Source organism: Hevea brasiliensis, chromosome 1, assembly GCF_030052815.1.
Source record: "Hevea brasiliensis isolate MT/VB/25A 57/8 chromosome 1, ASM3005281v1, whole genome shotgun sequence".
NCBI lineage: Eukaryota > Viridiplantae > Streptophyta > Magnoliopsida > Malpighiales > Euphorbiaceae > Hevea > Hevea brasiliensis.
This window is the reverse complement of record NC_079493.1, coordinates 108,021,567-108,045,677: the sequence shown is the minus strand read 5'-3', so window position 1 is coordinate 108,045,677 and position 24,111 is coordinate 108,021,567. Positions and strand designations below refer to the sequence as shown.

Here is a 24,111-nt window from a genome sequence, read left to right as displayed (position 1 = left end):
ATTCTATTATTTTGGGAGAATTGCTCAGCTAACAATATTTGAAATTTTGAGCTAATCTTTCTATTATTGTTGCAAAAAGGCAAAGAATAGATATGTTTAAAAACACTAAGCAGGAAAAAAAAAAGGTAAAGAAAAGTTCTCTATAGTTTGCAAACCTGATTAAATTACAGCATTTAATAGACCAATGATGAATGGAGTAGACAAATTTGCATTTTCCCCTAACAGAACCTTGTTCTAAAGACTCAAGTATTTGAAATGCTTAATCGATTCTTCAAACATCTCCCAAACCCTTTCAAGCAACAAATTAAGAAGAAGAAGAAGAAGAAGGATTCATATTGATGTTTGGAAATTTAATAGTGGGAGTACCTTCAATAGTGTGCCACATGTGATCCCATCAATGCCAAAATTTTCCAGCTTTGACATCTCACCAAATATTTGAAGAGCTGAATTAATATCGCAGCAATAAACACAAGCCTCCATCACCGCATTCATAACAATTGGGTTCAGATTGGCATAACGTCTCTTGGCAACATCAATTTCCTCAAAAATGGAGGTAAAATGGATAATTGTTAATCAAGAATTCGGGTTTAGAACCAGAATGAGAATTTGAAGAGGAAGAGAAAATACCCATTGGAGCTGCCTTCGACGAGTGAGTTGAACGATGCGGGAGGTAAGTCCCTTGAGATGGGAGTGTTTGCGAGGAGTAATCTTGAGCATATGAAGCCTTGTTGGACCAAAAGAGGAAGAAGAAAAGAATGAGACATTGAAAGAGGGTAATGGTTTTGATTTACATCTGGTGATGGAGGAGAATGACAGAGGAAGAAATTTGATACATTACAAGTTTACCCTGTAACATCCACAATTTTCAAATAATTATTATTATTATTATATATATATATATATATATATATATATATATATATATATATATATATATATATATATATATATATATATTCTAACCTTGGTATTGTGGACTTCACGTATGTACTTTCATTTCGTGGAAATTCGATCGTCACCCGGATCTACAATTTCGAGCCGAGCAGATAAGCTGCTGGAACCATTTCAGAACCAGGTCAAAATTATAGTCTACCTCACCATTTCAGACGTTCTGGACGCGTTCCAATTGTCAGATTTGGCATAGGTAAACTCGAACTTTACATTACTCAATTTTTTCCTTGTACTGGATTAGAATAAAATTTATAAAATATTTGTGAATGATAAGAAAATTACGATTCCTATTGCAATAGCCTTATAATATTGTTAAGGACTACGGGGCAGGTTTATAGAATTTTTAAAGTTAGTTTGGATAGTTTTTGAAAAATATTAGTTTTGAAGTGTTATAATTGAGTTGTCTAATGTTATGATTATTGCTTGGTTTGGAGGGCCCAGGAGGGGCCATATAATGATGATGAGATATGGGTTGAGTTTTGAAGTGTTATTTGAACCATTTTGCAGGTTAGGTAGGTCATAGTTATAGGGGAGACTCTGCCAGAATTTCAGCACAACTTAGGGCGTCTTTGGTCTTTTCTAAAGTTGTATTGAGTCAAATATATTAAATAATTACAATGAAATTGTCAGGTGAGCCGAGACAGCCTTCCTCCTCCGCCCAGCCGCCGTGGTGATCTCGGTTCAAGTTTGTGAGTAAAATATTAATTTTAATTGTAATTTCGATATTATTATATATTCAAGCATGCCCATGCATCACTTATAAATATGTATCTATGCAGTTAAACACTAGGCATGTTTTATATTGCATTCATAATTGTTGAAGTGCCATGGATGTTGTTTGTGGTAATTTGGAGCAGTGTGTGTGCATGGCGTGGCGTGCGTGTGGTATAGTATTGGATATGGACAGGACGGGTAAACACGGCTTGAGAGATACTCGTTGGGACCTAGTCTTTCGGGGTAGACACGGCTTGAGAGACACTCGTTGGGACCCCGCATTTGGTTTGTTAAGCGAAAGTCCGACTTGAGAGACACTCACTGGCAAAGGTTGGATTAAGAGGGCTGTATATTGGATCAGCTCCCATATATGTATTGCTTGACAGTGTTGGGTGTGTGAGTGCTCCAAATTGCCTTTTTTGCTCTTATGATATGAAAATTATGACGATGTTGCATTTCAGTCCATAGTGTGCATTAGCTTTAGATAGTTATAGAGATTATGATTAAAATTGGTATTTTACTCTCTGAGTTGAACGCTCACTCCTGTTCATCTATTTTTCTAGGCTACAGGAGGATTATTTGTTGTGGCTAACCTGCTCTTCTTCTTTGCAGGTCCATTAATAGTATTTATTGTATTTTGTACAATTGAGTTAAATTTTAGACTCCACATCTGTTAGAAGCACTTATTTTTATTTTGGGCCCGTATTATAAAAGTTATGTTGGACTTGTAAATTTATCAACTGTGTGCATAATGGGATTGGATGAGGGAGCTAAGCTTCTATTTGAGTTATGATATTTTGATTATGTGGAGGGTGAGCTAAGCTCCCCAATTTATTATATATTGTGTTTACAGGTCGAGCGAGTCAAAAACTCCCCGTTGAATGGTCCATTTTATGGTCTGACTTTATCTGATTGAATTCTTGAAATTGGGCCCAAATGGGCCTTAGAGTTGGGTTGAGGAATAGTTAAGCTTACTACGGGCCTCAGGGGCTTTAGGCTGGCCCAGGTCCTAGTGCCGGTCCAGCCCATAGGTTGGGTCATGACAAAAGTGGTATCAGAGCTTAGGCTTTAGATTCATGGGAAAGTGTGAACCTACAGTTATCACATGCGAAGTATAGGATTTTGTTTTTTTTTTTTTTGTAATTCTTCGTTTCTAGATTCTGTGTTATTCCTTGGTTAATATAAGAGTGCTTTAGTTTAGCACCTCAGTTTTGTGAAGTACATAGAAGTGTGAAATAGAGTTAGCAGACATATTGAGGCCTGCCATGGAAATACGTTCTCCAAGAAACACTATATTTCTATCAGTATGGGTCTAAGTGTTGTGCCTATCTGGTGCTAGGCATGAGTGTGCTAAGCACGAGTACATAAATGTGAGTTTTGATAGTATAATTGTACTAGATAAGGGTGAGGATACCACTGCTGGCAGTTGTCAGTGGATAACCCAGTCAGTGTAAGTTTATGATAATAGTAGATTCAAGAGAGATAAGAGATTAGGAGACCTAGTCTGTCAAGACGTATCGTAGTAACTATACAATATTCTCGATGTCTGCTCTGTAAGCTGTAGATTACAGTACCGACATTAGATTATTGTGTAGAGCTGTGTGCATCCCCGTGGTGCTCCATAATGAGGGTGTTTGCGGATGGCCTCTATTTTGGTACAATTATGCTAAAACAGAGTTCTATATCTGTAGAGGAGTTAGAAACTCCTAGTTAGGGATCTAGAGCTAGAATATCGAAAGGTCACAGTTGGGTGGTAACTAGAGTCAGTAACTCGGTTACCCTAGCATGAGCTTGAGTTAGATCAAGAGTTGCCATCAGACCAGAGGTTGCTGATTAGTTGCAAAGTAAAGGTGACATCTATAGAGTGAGACCATCTAGTCTTCAGTATGGAATTTTGGATGGTTTTTGTAGTACGACAGACGTTTTGCTTAGAGCTTAGTGAGAATAGTATACCTTGTGTGTAACAACAAGGTGTAAAGTACAACCCTACCACCTAGGGAAGGTTAAAACTATGAATTGATGATTTACAGAGCTATGATATGATAAGAGAGTCATTAATTTGACATAGTTTTGGCAAGGTGATAAATGTAGTACCTTTGTTGCAGTAAGTTAGGATATAGTCCTATCTTTTCAGAAGGGATCGAAGGTTATTACTGATAATAATGACTTATGGAGTAGTGTCCCATATGGGATTATAGCGTGAGATAGAGAGTTGTTAGCTCAGGTGTTCTGGAGAGGGTACAAGTTCCATGTAGGAATTATAACATGTAAGATCAAGATAAAGCCTTTAAATTGAATGACGGGTTTGGATACCTAGTATTTTAAGTTTTAGCTAATTAAATGGATATGAAAAATTAGAGTTGCTATAGATCCCCTCCCTAAGGTAGTAGGGGGTAGTATGTAGTCCAAAAGGGTAAGAATAGAGATCACGCAGGAGAAGTATGACTACTATTCCCTAAGTTCATCCTTAGCTTCTTAATGCTTAAGACTAAAATATACTCCAAATAAAGTAAAAGAAAAAAGGACAAAAGTTAGCATCGATAAATCATAGAATATGTATATATATATATATATATATATAGATGGAGTGCGGTTTAAATGTAGTAGGAGAGATAGCCTGAATGCTAGTAGAAGTCTAGCTAGGGTAGTTAAAGGATCAATTTTGAGCAACATTGAGGTATAGATGACGTGGTAGGGATAGTGGAAAGGTATAAGTTTCTGATATGACAATCTGGTTCAAAAAAAAAATAGAGCTAAGGATGGAACAGTGAAAGTTCAGATTTGGGTAAGATAAAAAGAGTTGGCTAAGGAATAAACTGGAAAAACAGATTAGGATAAGATTAGGAAGAATAGAGCCAAAATACCGAGGAGTTGAATGTGGTTCTAGGAAGGGTAAACGAGATAAACAAAAAAAAAATAAGGATAGAGAGCGTAGAAAAGGATGGCAATAGGAAGAACATTGTTAAGTTATGGAACCCAGAAGTACGGGACTTATAGCAGGTCATGATTGATATAGTGTTAGGAGCCTAAGCCTAGAGCAGAGTTACAGAATATGGATTAGACCTTATCTGTTTTCTACCCTCAAGGTAGAATAATGGGGCAATGACATAAGAACCCTTTTGGTTGTTGACAGTATAATGGAAATTATGTGAGGTGTGTGACCAAAGTAGGTAGTAGCTGTTGAGCGTGTTGTGGTAACTTGAATTGTATTGTCAGATAAAGAAGCAAGATCAGTAGGAGTAAGTTGGATAAAAGTCAACATAAGGGATATAAATATGCAAGATAAGGGATAATGTCATAGAGGCTTGATATTAAAATTTAGAGTGGTGACACCCAGAGTCAAAAATTGGAGTTAGACATATATTTTCAGTGTGATCGATAGAATAATTATGTAAAAAAAAAGAGTAATAATAAATAAATAAATAATAGTATGATAATATGTAGCAGAACGCTAATAACGGTCAGAATAGGACAATATAGGTATAGGTGTAATTATAAGATATTGAGAAGCACATGGATTAGAGGAGTGATTGTTGGTAAGATTGGAGTAGATCTGAAAGAATCTGTGAGTGCTTTTATCTTCTAGAATATAACTAAGTATAAAGAGCATTGGATAAATAATTATAAGTATGGAAGATAAATGGAGAGTAAAAAGGAAATAGTAAATTCTAAGATGATATGTCAGGCAGGACAACAGTATAACAAATGGTAGATATAACTGATATCTTATAATAATGCACAATAATTACAAAGAAATAATGAAACTAAAAAGGGAGACTAAGGGGTATGAGCTAAATTTTGTTTATCAAACAATGGTATACCATAAATGGTGGGAGAATATTTCTCCTTCTTTTCAAATTGGCTCGTGTTTCGATTCTAGGAGATTATGTTAAGAAGAGAGGTCGTGTCAAAGTGACTTAATTAATTGAAAATTTGATGGGCGTTAGTACATATCCAATCTTTTGAAGCGAAAATGACGATAATGGTGTACCTAATGTTAAGTATGAAAGAATGATCAGAGAGGTGACAGGAGTTAAATTTACAACCCTTTTGAACTATTAGCTGGAGGAAGTGCTATTTGCTAATGAGTTACAGCGAATGAAATTGTTGCTAATGGGAAAAGTTGAGGCTGAAGTTTGGAAAGCTATGGGCAATAAATGTGATTATATTAAGGAGAATGAACACGTGAAGTATCTTTTTCAGAATTAAGGCATGGCACATATTTCCCACAGCCGTGTTAGTTCAGATGGAACTTATAATTTCTGGGGCTCCTATCCATCCAGGATGAGCAATTTCCTACTAAGGCTTGTAGGGAATGATAATGTTCTGATAGGTAAGTTGGGAAAGGGGATACAAAAAGAATTTTTTATGGTTAATTACAAGTGTTACGTAATGTGAAGAATGTGCTGGTAGGAGTCAATCGTAAAGTTAGAATTCTTGAAGTAATGGAACTAGTAATCAAGATAAGACTAAGAAATAAATAAAAAAAAAAAAAAGAAAAAAAGAAAGTTAAAGTTGATGATGGGATGGACATCCTTAAAGGAAAAGGTGTAAGGGTGACATAGGACTAAGATTAAGGAATAAGTACAGCATGTTGAAAAGATATCAACGATAGCAGAAATAGAAAAAGAAAGTGGATAAGATCCAAAGGACAAGAAGAAAGCTCGGTAGAGCTAGTTATAATGATGAGGATAAGAAGGAATAGGTATGCTAGGAACATACTAAGAGATGTTTGAAACAAATTATTATGAGATGATAGATTAAAGGAGTAGCAGAGCCTCGATCTGAGTGCCAATGTGTTAGAAGTAGGCTACATACTAAGAAGCTTTAGGAAGAAGTCTAGATATTTCCATTCCAGAGAAGGAGTGGGAAGCGATAAAGTTGCATTAACTGGGTTGTTAGGGAATACAAATACATTTTTCCTATAAGAGAAGAGACCCAGTTCACTTTTCAATATTGATAAGTGGTGTAGGGTACGCTTGACACTTGGATGGAGCTCTACATAACTAGTTACATAAGATGGACAAGAGCTGGTCTAAGGACCTTAGTAATGACACAAAAGAGATTGAAAATTTAAAGTATCATGGGAGTGAGAAGATTTATAGGTATTGACCATTGAGGTCATAGGACAAGTAAAGGTTTCGAACAAGATGTATATGATAGGTGTTACAGGAAAGCATTTCATAGGATATTATGGGGTAAGGAACATAAGTCATGTTTTTGGGAAACAAAGATTATTGAAATAGAGGAATGAGGACTGAAGTCACCAAGAGACACGTTAGGGCATAATAAAAGTGAGGTAAGCACCAAAGTTGATTAAAGTTATTAGATATAAAGTCGAGAATAGTGGAGTTATAATGAGTACTAGAGATGACAAAAAAAAAAGAGGGGTAAATGAGTAGCCAGATGTGATGGTTTAGACTCAGAAGGAGGATGGTAGCTGGCATACTACGACAGTGGCAGATAGACATAAAAAAATTTTAACCATCCCTGCAGATCCAAGGCGGAAGATGTAAAATTTGTAATGGGTGACCGTGTTCTTGAAGGTTTCTCCTATGAAAAGGGTTATAAGATTTGGAAAGAAAAGACAAATTGGTACTCCGTTTTATAGAACCTTTTAAGATCATGGACAGAGTGGGAGCAGTTGCCTATCAGTTAGAGTTGCCACCAAACCTTTCTCATGTCCACCCAGTATTCCACATTTTCATGCTTTGAAAGTATGTTCCCGATCCTTCTCATGTGCTGCGACCACACACAGTAGAGTTAAATGAGAATTTGATCTTTGAGGAGCAACTAGTAGCTATAGTAGACAATCAGATGAGACAACTTTGGTTAAGGCAAATCCCTATGGTTAGTCCTATGGAAGAGTTAATCTATGGAGGAATGCACTTGAAAGTTAGAGCGGGATATGCGCAGCAAGTACTCCTAAGTTTGATATGCAACTATGTGTCATTGTTCTGCCTTGTGTAAAATTCGAGGACGAATTTTCTATAAGGGGGGAAGAATGTAACATCCGTAATTTTCAAATAATTATTATATATATATATATTTTATTCTAACCCTGGTATTGTGGACTTCACGTATGTACTTTCATTTCGTGGAAATTCAATCATCACTCAGATCTGTAATTTCGGGCCGAGCAGATAAGCTGCTGGAACTATTTCAAAACCGGGTCAAGATTATAGGCTACCCCACTGTTTTCAGACGTTCTGGACACGTTCCAGTTGTCAGAATTGGCATAGGTAAACTCGAACTCTACATTACTCAATTTTTGCCTTGTACTGGATTAGAATAAAATTTATAAAATATTCGAAATTACTATTCCTATTGCAATAGCCTTATAGTATTGTTAAGGACCGCAGGGCAAGTTTATAGAATTTTTAAAGTTAGTTTGGATAGGTTTTGAAAAATATTAGTTTTGAAGTCTTATAATTGAGTTGTCTGATGTTGTGATTATTGCTTGGTTTGGAGGGCCCAGGAGGGGCCATATAATGATGATGAGATATGGGTTGAGTTTAGAAGTGTTATTTGAACCATTTTGCAGGTTGAGTAGGTCATAGGTATAGGGGAGACTCTGCCAGAATTTCAGCACAACTTAGGGTGTCTTTGGTTTTTTCTAAAGTTGTATTGAGTCAAATATATTAAATAATTACAATGAAATTGTCAGATGAGCTGGGACAGCCTTCCTCCTCCGCTCAGCTGCCGCAGTGACCTCGGTTCAAGTTTGTGAGTAAAATATTAATTTGAGTTGTAATTTAATATTATTATATGTTCAAGCATGCCCATGCATCACTTATAAATATGTATCTATGTAGTTAAACACTAGGCACGTTTTATATTGCATTCATAATTGTTGAAGTGCCATAGATGTTGTTTATGGTAATTTGGAGCAGTGTGTGTGCGTGGCGTGCGTGTGGTATGGTATTAGATATGAACAGGACGGGTAGACGCGGCTTGAGAGACACTCGCTGGGACCTAGTCCTTCAGGGTAGACATGGCTTAAGAGACACTCGTTGGGACCCCACATTTGGTTTATTAAGCGAAAGTCGGGCTTGAAAGACACTCGCTGGCAGAGGTTAGATTAAGAGGGTTGTATAGGGGATCAGCTCCTATATATGTATTGCTTGACAATGTTGGGTGTGTGAGTGCTCCAAATTGCCTTTTTGCTGTTATGATATGAAAATTATGACGATGTTGCATTTCACTTCACAGGGTGCATTAGCTTTAGATAGTTATAGAGATTATGATTAAAATTGGTATTTTACTCTCTGAGTTGAACGCTCATTCATATTCATCTATTTTTCCAGGCTACAGGAGGATTATTTGTTGTGGCTAACCTGCTCTTCTTCTTCGCAGGTCCATTAATAGTATTTAATGTATTTTGTATAATTGAGTTAAATTTTAGACTCCGCATATGTTAGAAGCACTTATTTTTATTTTGGACATGTATTATAAAAGTTATGTTGGACTTATAAAATTATTAACTATATGTATGATGTGATTGGATGAGGGAGCTGAGCTCCTATTTGAGTTATGACATTTTGATTATGTGGAGGGTGAGTTGAGCTCCCCAATTTACTATATATATTGTGTTTACAGGTCGAGCAAGTCAAAAACTCCCCGTTGAATGGTCCATTTTATGATCGGACTATGTCCGGTTGAATTCTTGAAATTGGGCCCAAATGGGCCTTAGAGTTTGGTTGAGGAATAGTTAGGCTTACTACGGGCCTCGGGGGCTTTAGGCTGGCCCACGTCCTACTGCCAGTCCGGCCCATAGGTTGGGTCGTGACATACCCTTTCTATGATTATTTTTTTTTAATTTCCTATTTGTCATGTGGGACCCACCAAAATATAATAAAAAAATACCGGGTGTGATGACGCCTCAGCAACGGGCACACTCCCCCCAATTTCAATTCCAAAATTAGATAAAATTTAACCAAATTTTTAAAATTTAGTCAATTTATCTAAAATTAGAAGAATTGAATTAAAACGCCAAAATTCATAAAGATTTGGATTTTTAGCGCCATTAAGCCTTAAAAAAAAAAAGATGATACCCACATCTTTTTTTGTCATTTTTTACATTTAAAAGCTAATGTAATAACTATTTTTACAGATACTTCTATTTTAAATCATTATATGAACAATTAATATCTAATAATTGACAGCTAGTAAAATAGTCGACAGCTACTAGAATAGCTAATAACTATTAGAACAGCTAATATTACCGAACATGGCCTAAAAATAAATAGATGTGTTATTAGTTAGAGATATATAAAAATTAATATATGAAAAGAAGATATTTTTTCTAAAAAAAAATATAATTAAGAGCAAATTTATTTGATTCTAAAAATAAATTTATAAAAAAAAGGTTAATATAGACTCTAAAATTAATTTAATTTGTCTCTAAAAATAGTTTAGAGATAAATAATATAGTGTAAAAATATATATACAAAATTTTTGTTTTTATAAATAATTTTTACATATAAATATATTTATCGTCATATTTATCACTAATTATATTTAAAGATAATAATAAATGAAATAAATATTTATTTATATCTAAAACGATATAAAAATAAATAAATATTTTTTTAAATAAAATTTTAAATGTCCATATAACGATGGGTGTAGTGTAAGTTTTATCCATATTAAAACTTGCATTACTCTGTTTTTTCAATGTGTATTTTGGAGTTATTAGGGGCGAAGTATTCGTGTGTTATTATGTTATTGGTCCACTAAAATTGATCAGTTATATGAGACCAAAACATTGTTGGTGGTCTATAAAATGGGTAAATTATATATATACCAGACCTCAAATTAGGATTATATAATAGTAAAATATTTAAATTATAATTTATAATATAAAATTTTTAATTTTTAATTTAAGTAGCAAAAAATCTTATGTGACATTTAATAACTATTTTTTAGGTTTTTTTTTTATCGATAAGACATTTATCATATTAAGAATTATATTTTTCCTTTATTAATTTGATATTTATTAGAAAAAAAAAATTATATTCTCTATATATTCATAATCATAATAATTAAAATTATATATATTAATATTTTAATAACTCAAAATCTATTTACTTAAAACTATAAATTCAAGAAAAACTCCGCCTAAGTAGTTTGCGCTTAGCCGGTCCCAAGCCCGGATAAAGGAGGAGGGTTGCGGTAGGTGACAACCAGCGTAAAAATTTCGTCACACCCTATGATATGGATTCAAATGATATAAACGTTGGGACGTCCTCTACTAACGACGCGCTACATCGGAGCCCGGGTGTAGTGATAAATATGCAAGGGTGTAGGGCGTTCACCGAAAGCGACGCGCCATGCCGGCGCCCGGGTGTGGTGTTAAGTGAGCAAGGGTTCCCACATCATGGACGGGTGTGGGTAAAGAAGTTAGTCCATAGGACAGATAATAGAACAAATAGTGGAACAGAACACAAGATAGACATAGAAAATAATAGAAGATATCATAGAAGGAGACCAATTAGGAAGGAGCAGGATAGGAGGAGGATCAGGGTTGGTACTTGGAATGTTGGATCACTTACAGGAAAATTAATGGAGCTTGTGGATACCTTGGAAAGGAGAAGGGTGAATATTGCTTGCATTCAGGAGACTAAATGGGTAGGAGAGAAAAGTAAGGAAGTGGGTAATTCAGGGTACAAATTGTGGTTTACCGGAAAGGAGAGAAACAAGAACGGAGTGGGTATAATCATAGACAGGACATTGAAAGACGCAGTAGTAGCTGTGAAAAGAGTAGGAGATAGAATTATACTAGTAAAGCTAGTACTAGACGGAGAAACAATAAATATAGTGAGTGCTTATGCCCCACAAATAGGACTAGACAGTGAGAGTAAACAAAGGTTTTGGGAAGATATGGATGATTTAATGCAAAGCATACCGAATGAAGAGAATGTTTTCATTGGTGGAGATTTGAATGGACATGTAGGAAGTGATAGGCAAGGTTATGAGAATGTTCATGGAGGTTTTGGTTTTGGCAGTCGAAATGAGGAGGAAAAAGCATCCTGGATTTTGCTATGGCATACGACCTAATACTAGCAAATACCTACTTTATAAAAAGAGAGTCACATTTAGTGACTTTCAAAAGTGGGCAACATAGAAGCCAAATCGACTTCCTCTTAACCAGAAGACAAATAGAGCTCTATGCAAGGATTGCAAGGTCATTCGGAGAGGCTTTAACAAGTCAACATAGGTTGGTGGTCTTGGATGTCAAGTTTAGGAACAATTCAAGTAAGGTCAAGAAATAGTGTAGCTCGAACAAAGTGGTGGGAGTTCAAAGGAGTAAAGCAAGTGAAGTTCAAAAATGAGCTTCTTGAGTCCAAGTATGGAAGCTAGATATGGAGGCCAATGATATGTGGATACAGATGGCATCAAAGATTAGAGAAGTAGCTAGAAAAGTACTTGGGGAGTCTAAGGACATGGACCACCCTCAAAAGAGAGATGGTGGTGGAATGAGGAAGTACAAAAGGCGGTGAAGAGAAAAAGGAAATGGTATAAGAAATTACCTAAATGTGATAATAATGAGGCATATGAACAGTACAAGATAGCAAAGAAAGAGGCAAAAAGGCGATTAGCCAAGCAAGAGCACAGTCTTTGAAAAGTTATATGAGAAACTTGGAACTAAAGAAGGGAGAAAGATATTTATAGATTAGCAAGGAGTAGAAAGGAAATGTCAAGATCTCAATCAAGTTAGGTGCATTAAGGATAAAGAAGGAAAAGTGTTGGTGAAAGATGAGGACATTCAAGAAAGATGGAGAAATTATTTTAATGATCTCTTTAATAATAGTCAAAATGGTAATAGCGTGAATATAGATTATAGAACAATAGAAAAGAATGTGAATTATACTAGAAGGATTAGATCTTTAGAAGTAAAGGAAGCACTTAAGAGAATAAAAGTGAGTAAACCCTGTGGACCCGATGAAATACCAATTGAAGTGTGGAAGTATTTGGGAGATATGGGAGTAGCATGGTTAACTAAATTATTTAATAAGATTCTAAAATCAAAGAAAATGCCTGATGAATGGAGGAAGAGTATTTTAGTACATATTTTTACAAATAAGGGAGACATACAGAGTTGCTAAAACTATAGGGGAATTAAACTCATGAGCCATACTATGAAGTTGTGGGAGAGAGTTGTGGAGCATCGACTACGTCATGATACTTCTATCTCTCTCAATCAATTTGGTTTCATGCTCAGTCGTTCAACTATGGAAGCGATCTTTCTCATTAGAAGCTTGATGGAGAAATATAGAGACGTGAAGAAAGATCTACACATGGTTTTTATTGATTTGGAGAAGGCTTATGATAGTGTTCCAAGAGAGGTCTTATGGAATGTGTTAGAATAAAAGAGGGTATCTATTAGGTACATACAAGTATTGAAAGATATGTTTGAAGGAGCAACTACTATTGTGAGCACAGTGGGAGGGGACACAAGAGATTATCCGATCTCACTTGGATTACCCAAAGGAGCAGCCATAAGCCCTTAACTATTACATTAGTTTTAGATGAACTGAAACATATACAAGAGAGTATTCCTTGGTGCATGATGTTTGCGGATGATATTGTTCTGATAGATGAGACACAAGTAGGAGTCAATAGGAAGCTAGAACTTTGGAGAAGTACTCTAGAGTCAAAGGGTTTTAAGTTAAGTAGAACGAAGACAGAATACATGCATTGCAAGTTCAGTGAAGGCCAAACTGGTGATAAGGAATGAGTTAGTTTGAATGGAGTGGCACTGTCCCAAAGTAATCACTTTAAATATCTAGGCTCAGTTCTTCAAGTAGATGGGGGATGTGAGGATGATGTTAGTCATAGGATTAAAGCCGGATGGTTGAAGTGGAGACGTGCCACGGGAGTTTTATGTGATCGTAAGATTCCCAATAAATTAAAAGGAAAATTTTACCGCATGACCATACGGCTATGCTATATGGTAGTGAGTGTTGGGCACTGAAAGAGTCGTATGCATCTAAGATAAGAGTTGCAGAGATGAGAATGTTAAGGTGGATGAGTGGCCATACTAGACTAGATAAAATCCGTAATGAAAGTATTAGAGAAAAGGTAGGAGTGGTGCCAATTGAAGATAAGTTGAGAGAAGGGAGATTGAGGTGGTTTGGTCATATGAAGCGTAGACATACGGAGGCTCCAGTTAGACAAGTAGAGCACATTAGGCTAGAGGATAGAAAGAAAAAAAGGGATAGACCTAAATTGACTTGGAGTAGAATAGTACAGCATGACTTAGAAGCATTACACATTTCTGAGGATTTAACCCAAAATCGTTCAGAGTGGAAAAAGCGAATCCATATAGCTGACCCCAAATTTTTGGGATAAAGGCTTAGTTGAGTTGAGTTTTTTATAAATTCAAGAAAATATAAATTTTTAATTTAATAAATATTACGTTAGTATAAATAACTTAAAACTCAGCTACTAAATTTCATAAGAGTTTTATGTTATTTAAATTAAATATTAAAAATTTTATATTAAAAATTAAAATTTAAGTACTTTACTATTACATATTCATAAGTTAAAGTCCTGACTATATAATTGACCCTTTATAAAATGCTATTCTACAGACCACTGTATGTTACTTGTACGTATGTACAGACTCACATAGGTTAGACTTCATCAATTAAGTAGGACTAGAGTGTACAACATGTAGGTTTTGGCAGCGTTTGGTATATTAGACAGGGATAATGTTTTAATAGCGTTTGGTATAATTATAGCATGTTTAGGTCAACTTATAAAAATAAGCTTATAAGCTAATTAGAGTTTATAAGCATCTAAACTTCAAATAGTTACGTATTTAATTAAAATATTTATAAGTAAATAATAAATAATTATGTGTTTAATAAAAAATATATTATAAGTGTATTTATTATTAAAATGATTAAAAAAATATTAAATGTGATTCATGATAAAATTTTAAAAATTAAATAAAAAAAATATAATAAAATTTTTATTCAAAGTAATTTATAAGTATAAAATTTATAAGCACCAAATAAAAAATTGATCTCTAACTTTTTTTTTGTTTATAAATTTAAAATTATAATAAATAAATAGATTAGCATATTTTTAGAATTTAAAAGCTGATTTCCTAAGATAAATTCTCTCATAGATGGGGATCGATATTTTTTTAATAAAGTTTACTATATAGACTCATTTAAATTATTTTTTTAATAAAATTAAATTAAATTTTATTAGAAGAATCATTCTCATTCTTTGTAAAAATTAAAAATTTACAAGAATTCAATTCATTTATTTTTTTTTGTCAATTTTATTTTTGAAATGAAAGAATTTAGAGGAATTAAACGTAATCTTTTATCTGAAAACTCTAATTTTCAATTTACTTGATTTTTTTAATGTTTGTAAAAATTTAATTTTTTAATTTAAAAAAATTTATTGAAAAAAAAAATTAAGTATAATTGTATAAAAACTTAATTATTTTTTTATAAATAATTTATTTCAAAAAATGTCAATGTGTTGTAAAAATTTAAGAACATTAACTTATAAAATAAAGATAAAAGGTAGTTTTTAATATTTTACGCTTTTGAAAAAAAAAAAAGGGTTTTGAGAATTTTTCCTTGTATGATAAGTCTTTCGGTGAATGCCTTGTGTGGCAGATTTTTTTATTTATTGACTTTATTATTATTTTTTTTATAAATATTCACTTTATTTTCAATTAATTATTTTTATTATTAAACGAAAAACACGTAGTTATTTATAAAATAAATTTTATTTTTTAATAAAGTAATTTAAATTTCCTTTCATGAATAGAAATGTAAAAAATAAGTTAAGTTGAATTTTAAAGAGTTAGAAACTTAAAATTGGAAAATTTTGCCGGTAATTTGATTAATTTGATTTATCAATAGCCCAACATATAAAATATATGGTGATATTTATTTATTAAATAAATCGATGCCTACATGCTTATATTTTAGATTTATAATAAATTAAATCGAATCTAAATAAGAAAAATCTCTTGAAATTTAAGTTTTACATGAGTTTAGACATTGAAGTGTGAATTAAATTTGCTTAAATTTTATTAGGTTTAAAGTTGATTCATATTTAGATTGATTATTAAGCTTATGACGCGAAGTCAATTATTTAACTTACTTATTAAGTTTATGAATTTAAGTTCAAACTCGACTAATTAAATAATTATAAAATGTTTTATAAATTTTATAAATAATTATTATTTCATAAAAATTTATTAAATGATAGGTTGAATAAATTATAATAATGAAATTAATAATTACAATGATTTCTTTCATTAAATTGTAATGACCATAGATTATGTTTTATATAATTTAATTATGATTTTGATTTTATAATTATTCTGAAAAGGGAAAATCGCAACCTAGTGCAATTCACTTGCAACTAAACCAATTCTCTGAGTTACTAATTCTGCCATTGTCATAGTAACAGTACTTTAAACAAATTTTTTTTCTTTTTAAAAAAAAAATCCTGACATATCATTGAAAGCTCTGCTTCTGGTGTTTGTTTAGCTTTGTTCTGTAATATTAACTGTTTTAGTAGCTATTAGCTGTCAGTTATTTTATTATTGATTAGTAATTAATTATTTATATAGTGATTTAAAGTAAAAATGTTTAATAAAAATAGCTATTAATTAATTATTATATATAAAAGTAACGATATCATCTTACTGTCCATAGTTAAAAGGTTAAATCAACATTTAAAAGCTAAAAGGAATAATTTTTTATAAATTATTTCTCTTAAATTTTAAACACCGATATAAATATCATGTAATCAAATAATATAAATATAAAAAATAATATTTTAATTAAGATTAAAACATTAAATACTATTTTAAAATTTATTTCCGAACAAGTCTTGAAGAGTCATTCGTTCAAAATTCAATTTCTTAGTGCAAACATCTACATTCCAGACTATGGCAAAAAAATAAAGTTAACGATTTTTAATTTAATAATATTAAAATCATTTTTAATGCGGAAAAATTTCGAATCTAAGTACAAATCACAGCTAATTGTACCAAAGAAAGATTTAGAAGATTCTATATGCAAACCAAATTGAAATGTTATGTAGTGTGCTAGGCCCCCAGCCAAAAAATAGCCAACATCCTAATAGTCCAGTGTTCAGCGATCTTCTCTCTCTTTTCATTATTTTACACTTTTGGCTTCGATTCGCTGCAGGTTTGCCGCTTGCAAAAACCTGTGCTGAAGAAACTATCAGAAATGGACGGCCAAGGCCTGAAGACTGAGACTTGGTCATATCGACATAGCACCATGAGTTCCCCTGCTTTGAGATCATTCTATATTCTATATTCTATATTATATATATGAAACCCAATATTTCCATATGCATGGAGTTAAGAAAACTGAATTGTCCCATCATTATTGGCTTCCTTGAGAACGGATTAAATTATTCGAGTATGACCCAATAAGAAAATTAGAATCTTTCCAAGAACGCATAATTCTGATGAAGAAATGTTCAGGGCATCATGGCAAGGAGAATAACATTTCATGAAGACCCAAATAGACAATGTCCCACAATATATAATGTGTTCTGTCCTGTTGCAGAGACTGTTCTCTATATAAAGTCGGACCATTCCTCTTATCTAACTCCAACCAAAGTCCAAAAGTGAAATAGAACTCTCTGTTTCGTTTTGGATATGGAAAACAATACATTCCTGAAGTTTTCACTTCTTTCATTGCTCATTTGGGTTGTTGTAACTGTGACAAGCCATGGATTCTCAATTAAAGAAGCAACAATCTATGATCTCCAACTTGCTTTTAAGCAAAACCAACTGACCTCCAGGCAACTAGTTGAGTACTACATTGGAGAAATCCGTAGACTCAATTCAGTCCTCAATGGTATCATAGAAATAAACCCTGATGCTCTCTATCAGGCTGATAAGGCTGATTATGAGCGCAGGGTTAAGGCATCAGGTTCACTGGTTGGTTTGCATGGCATTCCTATCCTGCTCAAGGATAATATTGGAACCAAGGATAAGCTGAACACAACAGCTGGTTCATTTGCACTGTTTCGGTCCGTAGTGCCTCAAGATGCAGGCGTGGTGATGAAGCTAAAGAAAGCAGGAGCCATCATTTTGGGAAAGGCTAGCATGACTGAGTGGGCTGCTTTCAGGTCTCTTACCCTGCCTAATGGCTTTAGTGCTAGAGGTGGCCAAGGAAAGGTGAGTCAAGGCCTGAAACACTTGCCAATTCATAAATTTTTGTTAAATTTATCAAATGGCCAGATTCAAGTTCTGATTCCCTGAAACTGTATGCAGAATCCTTATGTTCTATCGGCAGATCCTTGCGGGTCAAGTAGTGGGCCAGCAATATCTGTAGCAGCGAATTTGGTCGCAGTGTCACTTGGGACAGAGACTGATGGATCTATCTTATGTCCTTCCAATGCTAACTCCGTAGTGGGTATAAAACCAACAGTTGGTCTCACCAGCCGAGCTGGGGTTGTCCCAGTTTCTTTTAGACAGGACACGATTGGGTTGGTATCTTACATTTATTTATTCAGATTATGTATTTCCTTGGCTTTGAAAGCTGGGCAGCAATCCTATTTAATTTGTGTTTTGTACTGTAGTATACGTAGTTAATGTTAATTTAATTTGAAATTACTCAATGGGTTCAACCAACACTTCTTTGGCTCTGGATGGGACAGGCCTATCTGCAGGACAGTTTCGGATGCTGTTTATGTTCTTGATGCCATTGCCGGTGTTGATTACAATGATGGTGCAACTAAGCAAGCATTGCAGTTCATTCCATATGGTGGCTATAAGCAATTTCTCAAACCTTATGGCCTCAAAGGGAAGAGACTTGGTGTAGTAAGGAATCCATTCTTGAGTTTTGCCAGTAAAGCTGAGAGTCAAGCTTTTGAATACCATCTTCAGACATTAAGGTAATGAAATTCAACTTGATTCAAGCTGTAGTGCTACTCTATCATCTGCATACACATGTATAACACAAATTTAACTCTGCAAATATAGACAAGGAGGCGCAATTGTTGTAGACCATTTGGAAATTGCCAACATCAGTACAATCTTGAATCCCAATGCAAGCGGTGAAGCAGTTGCATTGTTAGCCGAGTTCAAAATATCCTTGAATGCATACCTGGGAAACCTGGTGGCTTCTCCAGTCCGATCCTTGGCTGATGTTATAGCTTTCAACCAAAAATTTGCAGATGTGGTGAGTATATATATAAGAAAATAGTCTCAATCTACATTCCTTGGTATCACCTAATAAGATACATACTTGAATGGCTATGCAGGAAAAGATTCAGGAATTTGGGCAGGACATCTTTCTAGCAGCCCAGGCTACAAATGGAATTGGCAATACAGAGAGAGCAGCATTGGCGAATTTAGCCGAACTGACAAGAGATGGATTTCAGAAGTTGATGTGGGATAATAAGCTAGATGTTCTGGTGACTCCTGGAGCAGGAGTTGCTCCTGTTCTTGCAATTGGAGGATTTCCAGGAATTAATGTTCCAGCCGGATATGATTATAAGGGGGTGCCTTTTGGCATTAACTTTGGAGGACTAAAGGGTACTGAGCCAAAGCTAATTCAGGTTGCTTATGGCTTTGAGCAAGCCACAAAGATTAGGAAGCCTCCCACATTCAAGCCTTGAAGCTTTTTCATCAGAAAAGAAATCCTTTGGATTTGAATAAACGTTAGGGAAGCTTTAAAGTTTTAATTAGTGTGTGAGTTGAACTTGCATCTTTTTGTGTCCAAAATCTTATTGCTTAATTGTTTGATGGAACTAAAGAACATATCGAGTGTCATGTGAAATAAATGTGATGAGTTGATGATGGGAATTTTCTCAGTAGATTAGAATAGGACAATAGTCCTAAAATCTATTGGCGAATTCTACTTCTTCTTCTTCTTCTTCCTTTTTATTTTTTATTTTTTAATTAAAATATGGTGATAATTCCATCCATAAAATCTAAAATAGGGAAAGTAAAGAGGCAAGAGATTCAAAAACTAAAAACCATTTAATCAAGCAAAAAAAAGAAAGCTCAAAAACAGAAAGCACAATACAAATTTGGATGATGGGACCCAAGTCCTACGTCAACTGAGGAGGTAAAACAAAGGGCACCTGCTGAGTTAAAATCCAGACCTTATAATTCTGGAAATATTTATGTATTATATTATTCATAAAAAAATTATAAAAAAAACAACATGTTATCTCACTCATTTTTCAATTAGACTCTGTGATTTATTTTATAATAAAATGGTATTATGAAATTTCACTCTATTAACAAACTACAACTTTCCCTTAATCTCTGTTAACTTGCTGATATAGCATTAAATATTTAATTAAGAATTATTTTTATTATAATTTTGAATCCCAATTTTCCACCTAATCTTCCTCCATTTTTCTTCTTTCCGACCATCTTCTGCCACAGTTCTCATCTTTTTTTATATGGGTGAAGCTTATGAGACTGCAAACAGTTGAGTGGGCATGGCATCCATGCTAAACTTAATTTTAGCGTTGTGGAACTGCTTAGTGCTCTCCCTCTTACAAAGCTTAGCTGGTACGGTGGCTGCTTTGATGATCTAAAATCTGAATGCATGAGTAGTTTCTCTATATTCCTTATGTGTATTATGACACCCAATTTGACTTTGGTAATGCAGCTAGAAAGAAGATGAGCTTTCTTGAATTCGTACATATTTTGTATATATTATAAAACCTAAAAGCGAGCTTTTATCCTGATGAGTTTTAATATATATATATATATATATATCTCGATAAAATATTTTTATTGAATTAATTCACTATACAAATTCTCTAACTTATTTTTTTAATGGAGAATTGACAAGTGATGATTTTAGTTTAAGTCTGTCGTATAAGTTATATGCCTTCAGGTATTAAACAAAATTAGGTTATGTTATTAAACTTTTATATAACGAATGATTCATTGGACAAATTCTCTAGTTTATTAAACTTTTACATATAATCCAATATAATATACTAACGACCATATCTGGTATAATCGGCGAAAATCATACAAAATTTTTAACTACAAAAATGTTTTGTCCATTAACTTTTCTAAGCCTTCCAAATATATATTGAAAAAACAGAGCAACAGTATTTTAAAGAAAATATTTCTTTCATTAAAAAAACCAAAGTAATAATTTTATTTTCATAGAAATAGCAGTTTGTTTTTCGTTTGTAATAAAATTAGACATTTTAACTCAATAATATTAAAGTCATTTTAAAATTATAAAATTTCAATGTAACACCCAAAATTTTTAAATTTATTATTTTGTGGGTAAATATTAATATTTTATTTTATTTAAATTTTTGGGAAAATATAAAACTTTGATGATTTTTAAAAATTAATTTAAAGACTACGTGACAAAACTAAAAATATATTTGCACTCTACGAATTTTTCTGAGTTTTCTAGAATTTTTTCGAAATTTTTGGGCCTCGTTTTCGGTCCCAAGGCAGAGTAAAAATTTAAAATTTTGTACTCTGAATCGGACCTGCTGAATCGAACAGGAACGAATTGGACCGATCGAATCGGACCAGCCTTTTCTTTTCTTCTTCCTTCCTTCCCCGCGCGTTCCCATCTCTCTTCCTCTCTCTCCTGTTTTCTCTCTCCTCCCTCCTCCCTACGCCGCCGCCACCCCAGCCTTCCCACCTCGCCGGCGCGCCACCCCAGCTCTTCCCCGCTGCCGGCTGACGCTCCAGGCGGTCGGAAACGACGCACGAATCTCCCCCTGCGCACGCGCTCCGTTTTGGCTTCCCGTCTAAAATCTGGCCGATTCGGCTACCGTTTGGGCCGGGTCTTGTGTCTAAAGTCATCCACACTTTGAGAGCTTTCCATAGACACCAAGAACACCAAAATCCATTGAGTGGTTTGCCCAATTTTTGTCCGAGAAGTTTTAGCCTATTTCGACTTTTGGGCTAGATTTCTCGCAAACCGTGAACCCCACTAGAAAACCGAGAGTACCGGAGCGCTCCACTCGTCGAGAGCTTCGTGGCAATATAAATTTCAAAATTTTTCGACACCGTTTTTCGATGGGTCCCATGAAACTTCATAGTGTTTTTCCGAACACTAAATGAGCTTAGAAAATTCTGTAAAAATTTTGTACTAACCCCCGTGTTGTGGGTTTCGTGTAGGTACCTTCAATTCGCGAAAATTGGATGGTTGCACAGGTCTACAAATTTCCGGCTAGATAGACAGGCTACCGAAAAAGTCTTGGAATTGGGTCGAGATTTTGGCTACCCCACCATTGTCAGACGTCCCGATGGCGTCCCCGGGGTCGGAATCGGCTTAGGTAAACCCGAACCTTACTTTTTCTTAATTGTTTAGTGCTTGAATTGGATTAGAAATCCGTAAAATATTCGTGGTAGCTCAGAAAATTATGATTCCTTTTGCATTAGCTTAGTAATATTGCTAAGGACCGCGGGGCAAAGTTTTAGAATTTTTAGAGCTCATTTGGGTAGTTTTTGCAAAAAGGTCAATTATAAGGACTAAACTGTAATTTTACATATTGTGATTGATGACTGTTTGGATGGGCCCAGGAGGGGCTATGTGATGTGATTGAGTTGTGGATATATGGTTTGTGGATATAGAAGTGTGTTTTAAGTCTTTTTGCAGGTTGGGTAGGCCCTAGGTATAGGGGAGCTCGGCCGGATTTTCGGCACTACTTAGGACATCTTTGGTCTTTTTCTTAGTTTATATTGAGTCAAATGTACTAAATAATTATAATAAAATTGTCAAGTGAGCCGGGACAGCCTTCCTCCTCCGCCCAGCCGCCACAGTGACTGCGGTTAAGTCTGTGAGTAAAATATTAATTTTAATTGTAATTTCGATATTATTATATATTCAAGCATGCCCATGCATCACTTATATGTATATATCTATGTAGTTAAACTCTAGGAACATTTTATGTTACATTCACAACTGTTAAAGTGCCATGAATATTGTTTGTGGTAATTTAAAGCAGTGTGCATGCATTGGTGTGCGTGTGCTGTGGTGTTGGATATGGACAGGACGGGTAGACACAGCTTGAGATCTTCGCTGGGACCCGGTCCTTCAGGGTAGACACAGCTTGAGTTCTTCGCTGGGACCTCGTATTTAGTTTATTAAGCGAAAGTCTGGCTGAGATCTTCTCTGGCAGAGGTTGGATTAAGAGGGCTATATAGGGGATCAGCTCCCATATATGTATTGTTTAATATTATCGGGTGTGTGAGTGCTCCAAATTACCTTTTTGATGTGATTTGTATAAAAGTTATGTCGATGTTGCATTTCACTCTACATGGTGCATTAGCTTTAGATAGCTATAGAGATTATGGTTAAAATTAATATTTTACTCTCTGAGTCAAACACTCACTCTTGTTTATTATTTTTCCAGGCTACAGGAAGATTATTGTTGTGGTTGACCTGCTTTTCTTCTTTGCAGGTCCTCTATTAGTGTATGTAACGTTTGTATAATTCTGTTAACTCCTAGAAATTCCGCATGTGTTAGAAATATTTATTTGATTGGGTCTGTAATATAATTGTCATGTTAGACCTGTAAACTTATTAAATGCATGTATGATGGGATTGGATGAGGGAGCTGAGCTCCTATATAAATTATGACCTTTTGATTATGTGGAGGGTGAGCTGAGCTCCCCAGATGATTATATATATTGTGTTTACAGGTCGGGCGAGTTAAAAACTCCCTATTTTATGGTCCATTTTATGGCCGGACTCTGTCTGGTTGAATTCTTGAAATTGGGCCCAAATGGGCCTTAGAGTTGGGTTGATGAATAGTTAGGCTTACTACAGGCCTTGGGGGCTTTAGGCTAGCCCAGGTCTTAGTACCGGTCCGGCTCATAGATTAGGTCATGACAAATGTGGTATCAGAGCGTAAGCTCTAGATTCATAGGGAAAAATTGTTTAAAGTGTTGGCAAGAGTCTGATAGGAGTCATATGCGGAATATAGGATCCACATTCGTCTTGCATTGTCCTCTTTGCTTCTAGTTTCTACTTTATATAATTGTGTGTAATATGAGTTTATAGAGTTGTGTAACATGTCATTTTGAATTTTGTGGGCTAATGCTGAATTTCAGGAAAATGCATAGAAGCAGGAGAGCTGCCACTGCACCAGAACCAAATGTGCCTGACAAGGCGTCGACACAGGATGAAGCGCCTGCCCAGAGAAGGCGGGGTAGGAGGCCTAGAGCTGCTCAAGTAGAGGAGTAGCCACCACCAGTTCAGGATCAATCTTTTATGGCTCAGGGTCCCATGGACCCAATGGCAGCTACTCTAGCTGGTTTGCAGAGAACCATCGATATGATGGCACAGTATATGGTCCACCCTCCCCAACAGCAGCAATCCACAGCACCAAGAGGGGAACCTTATAAACAAATAATTAATTTCAAGAAGTTGGTGTCTGGTACTTATGATGTGTCAGACGATGCCTATCGGTTTTTGG

General features: G+C 34.7%; 1 protein-coding gene across 1 annotated transcript; it reads left to right on the top strand.

Annotated features, from left to right (window-relative positions):
- The first annotated feature begins 16,860 nt into the window (after nt 1-16,860).
- On the top strand, nt 16,861-19,454 carry LOC110663973 (probable amidase At4g34880). Its single transcript, XM_021823479.2, has 5 exons — nt 16,861-17,863; nt 17,960-18,174; nt 18,346-18,582; nt 18,671-18,869; nt 18,952-19,454. Exons 1-5 carry the CDS (start codon nt 17,339-17,341, stop codon nt 19,306-19,308), a joined length of 1,533 nt encoding a protein of 510 aa, XP_021679171.2. The 5' UTR covers nt 16,861-17,338; the 3' UTR covers nt 19,309-19,454.
- Nucleotides 19,455-24,111: the final 4,657 nt, after the last annotated feature.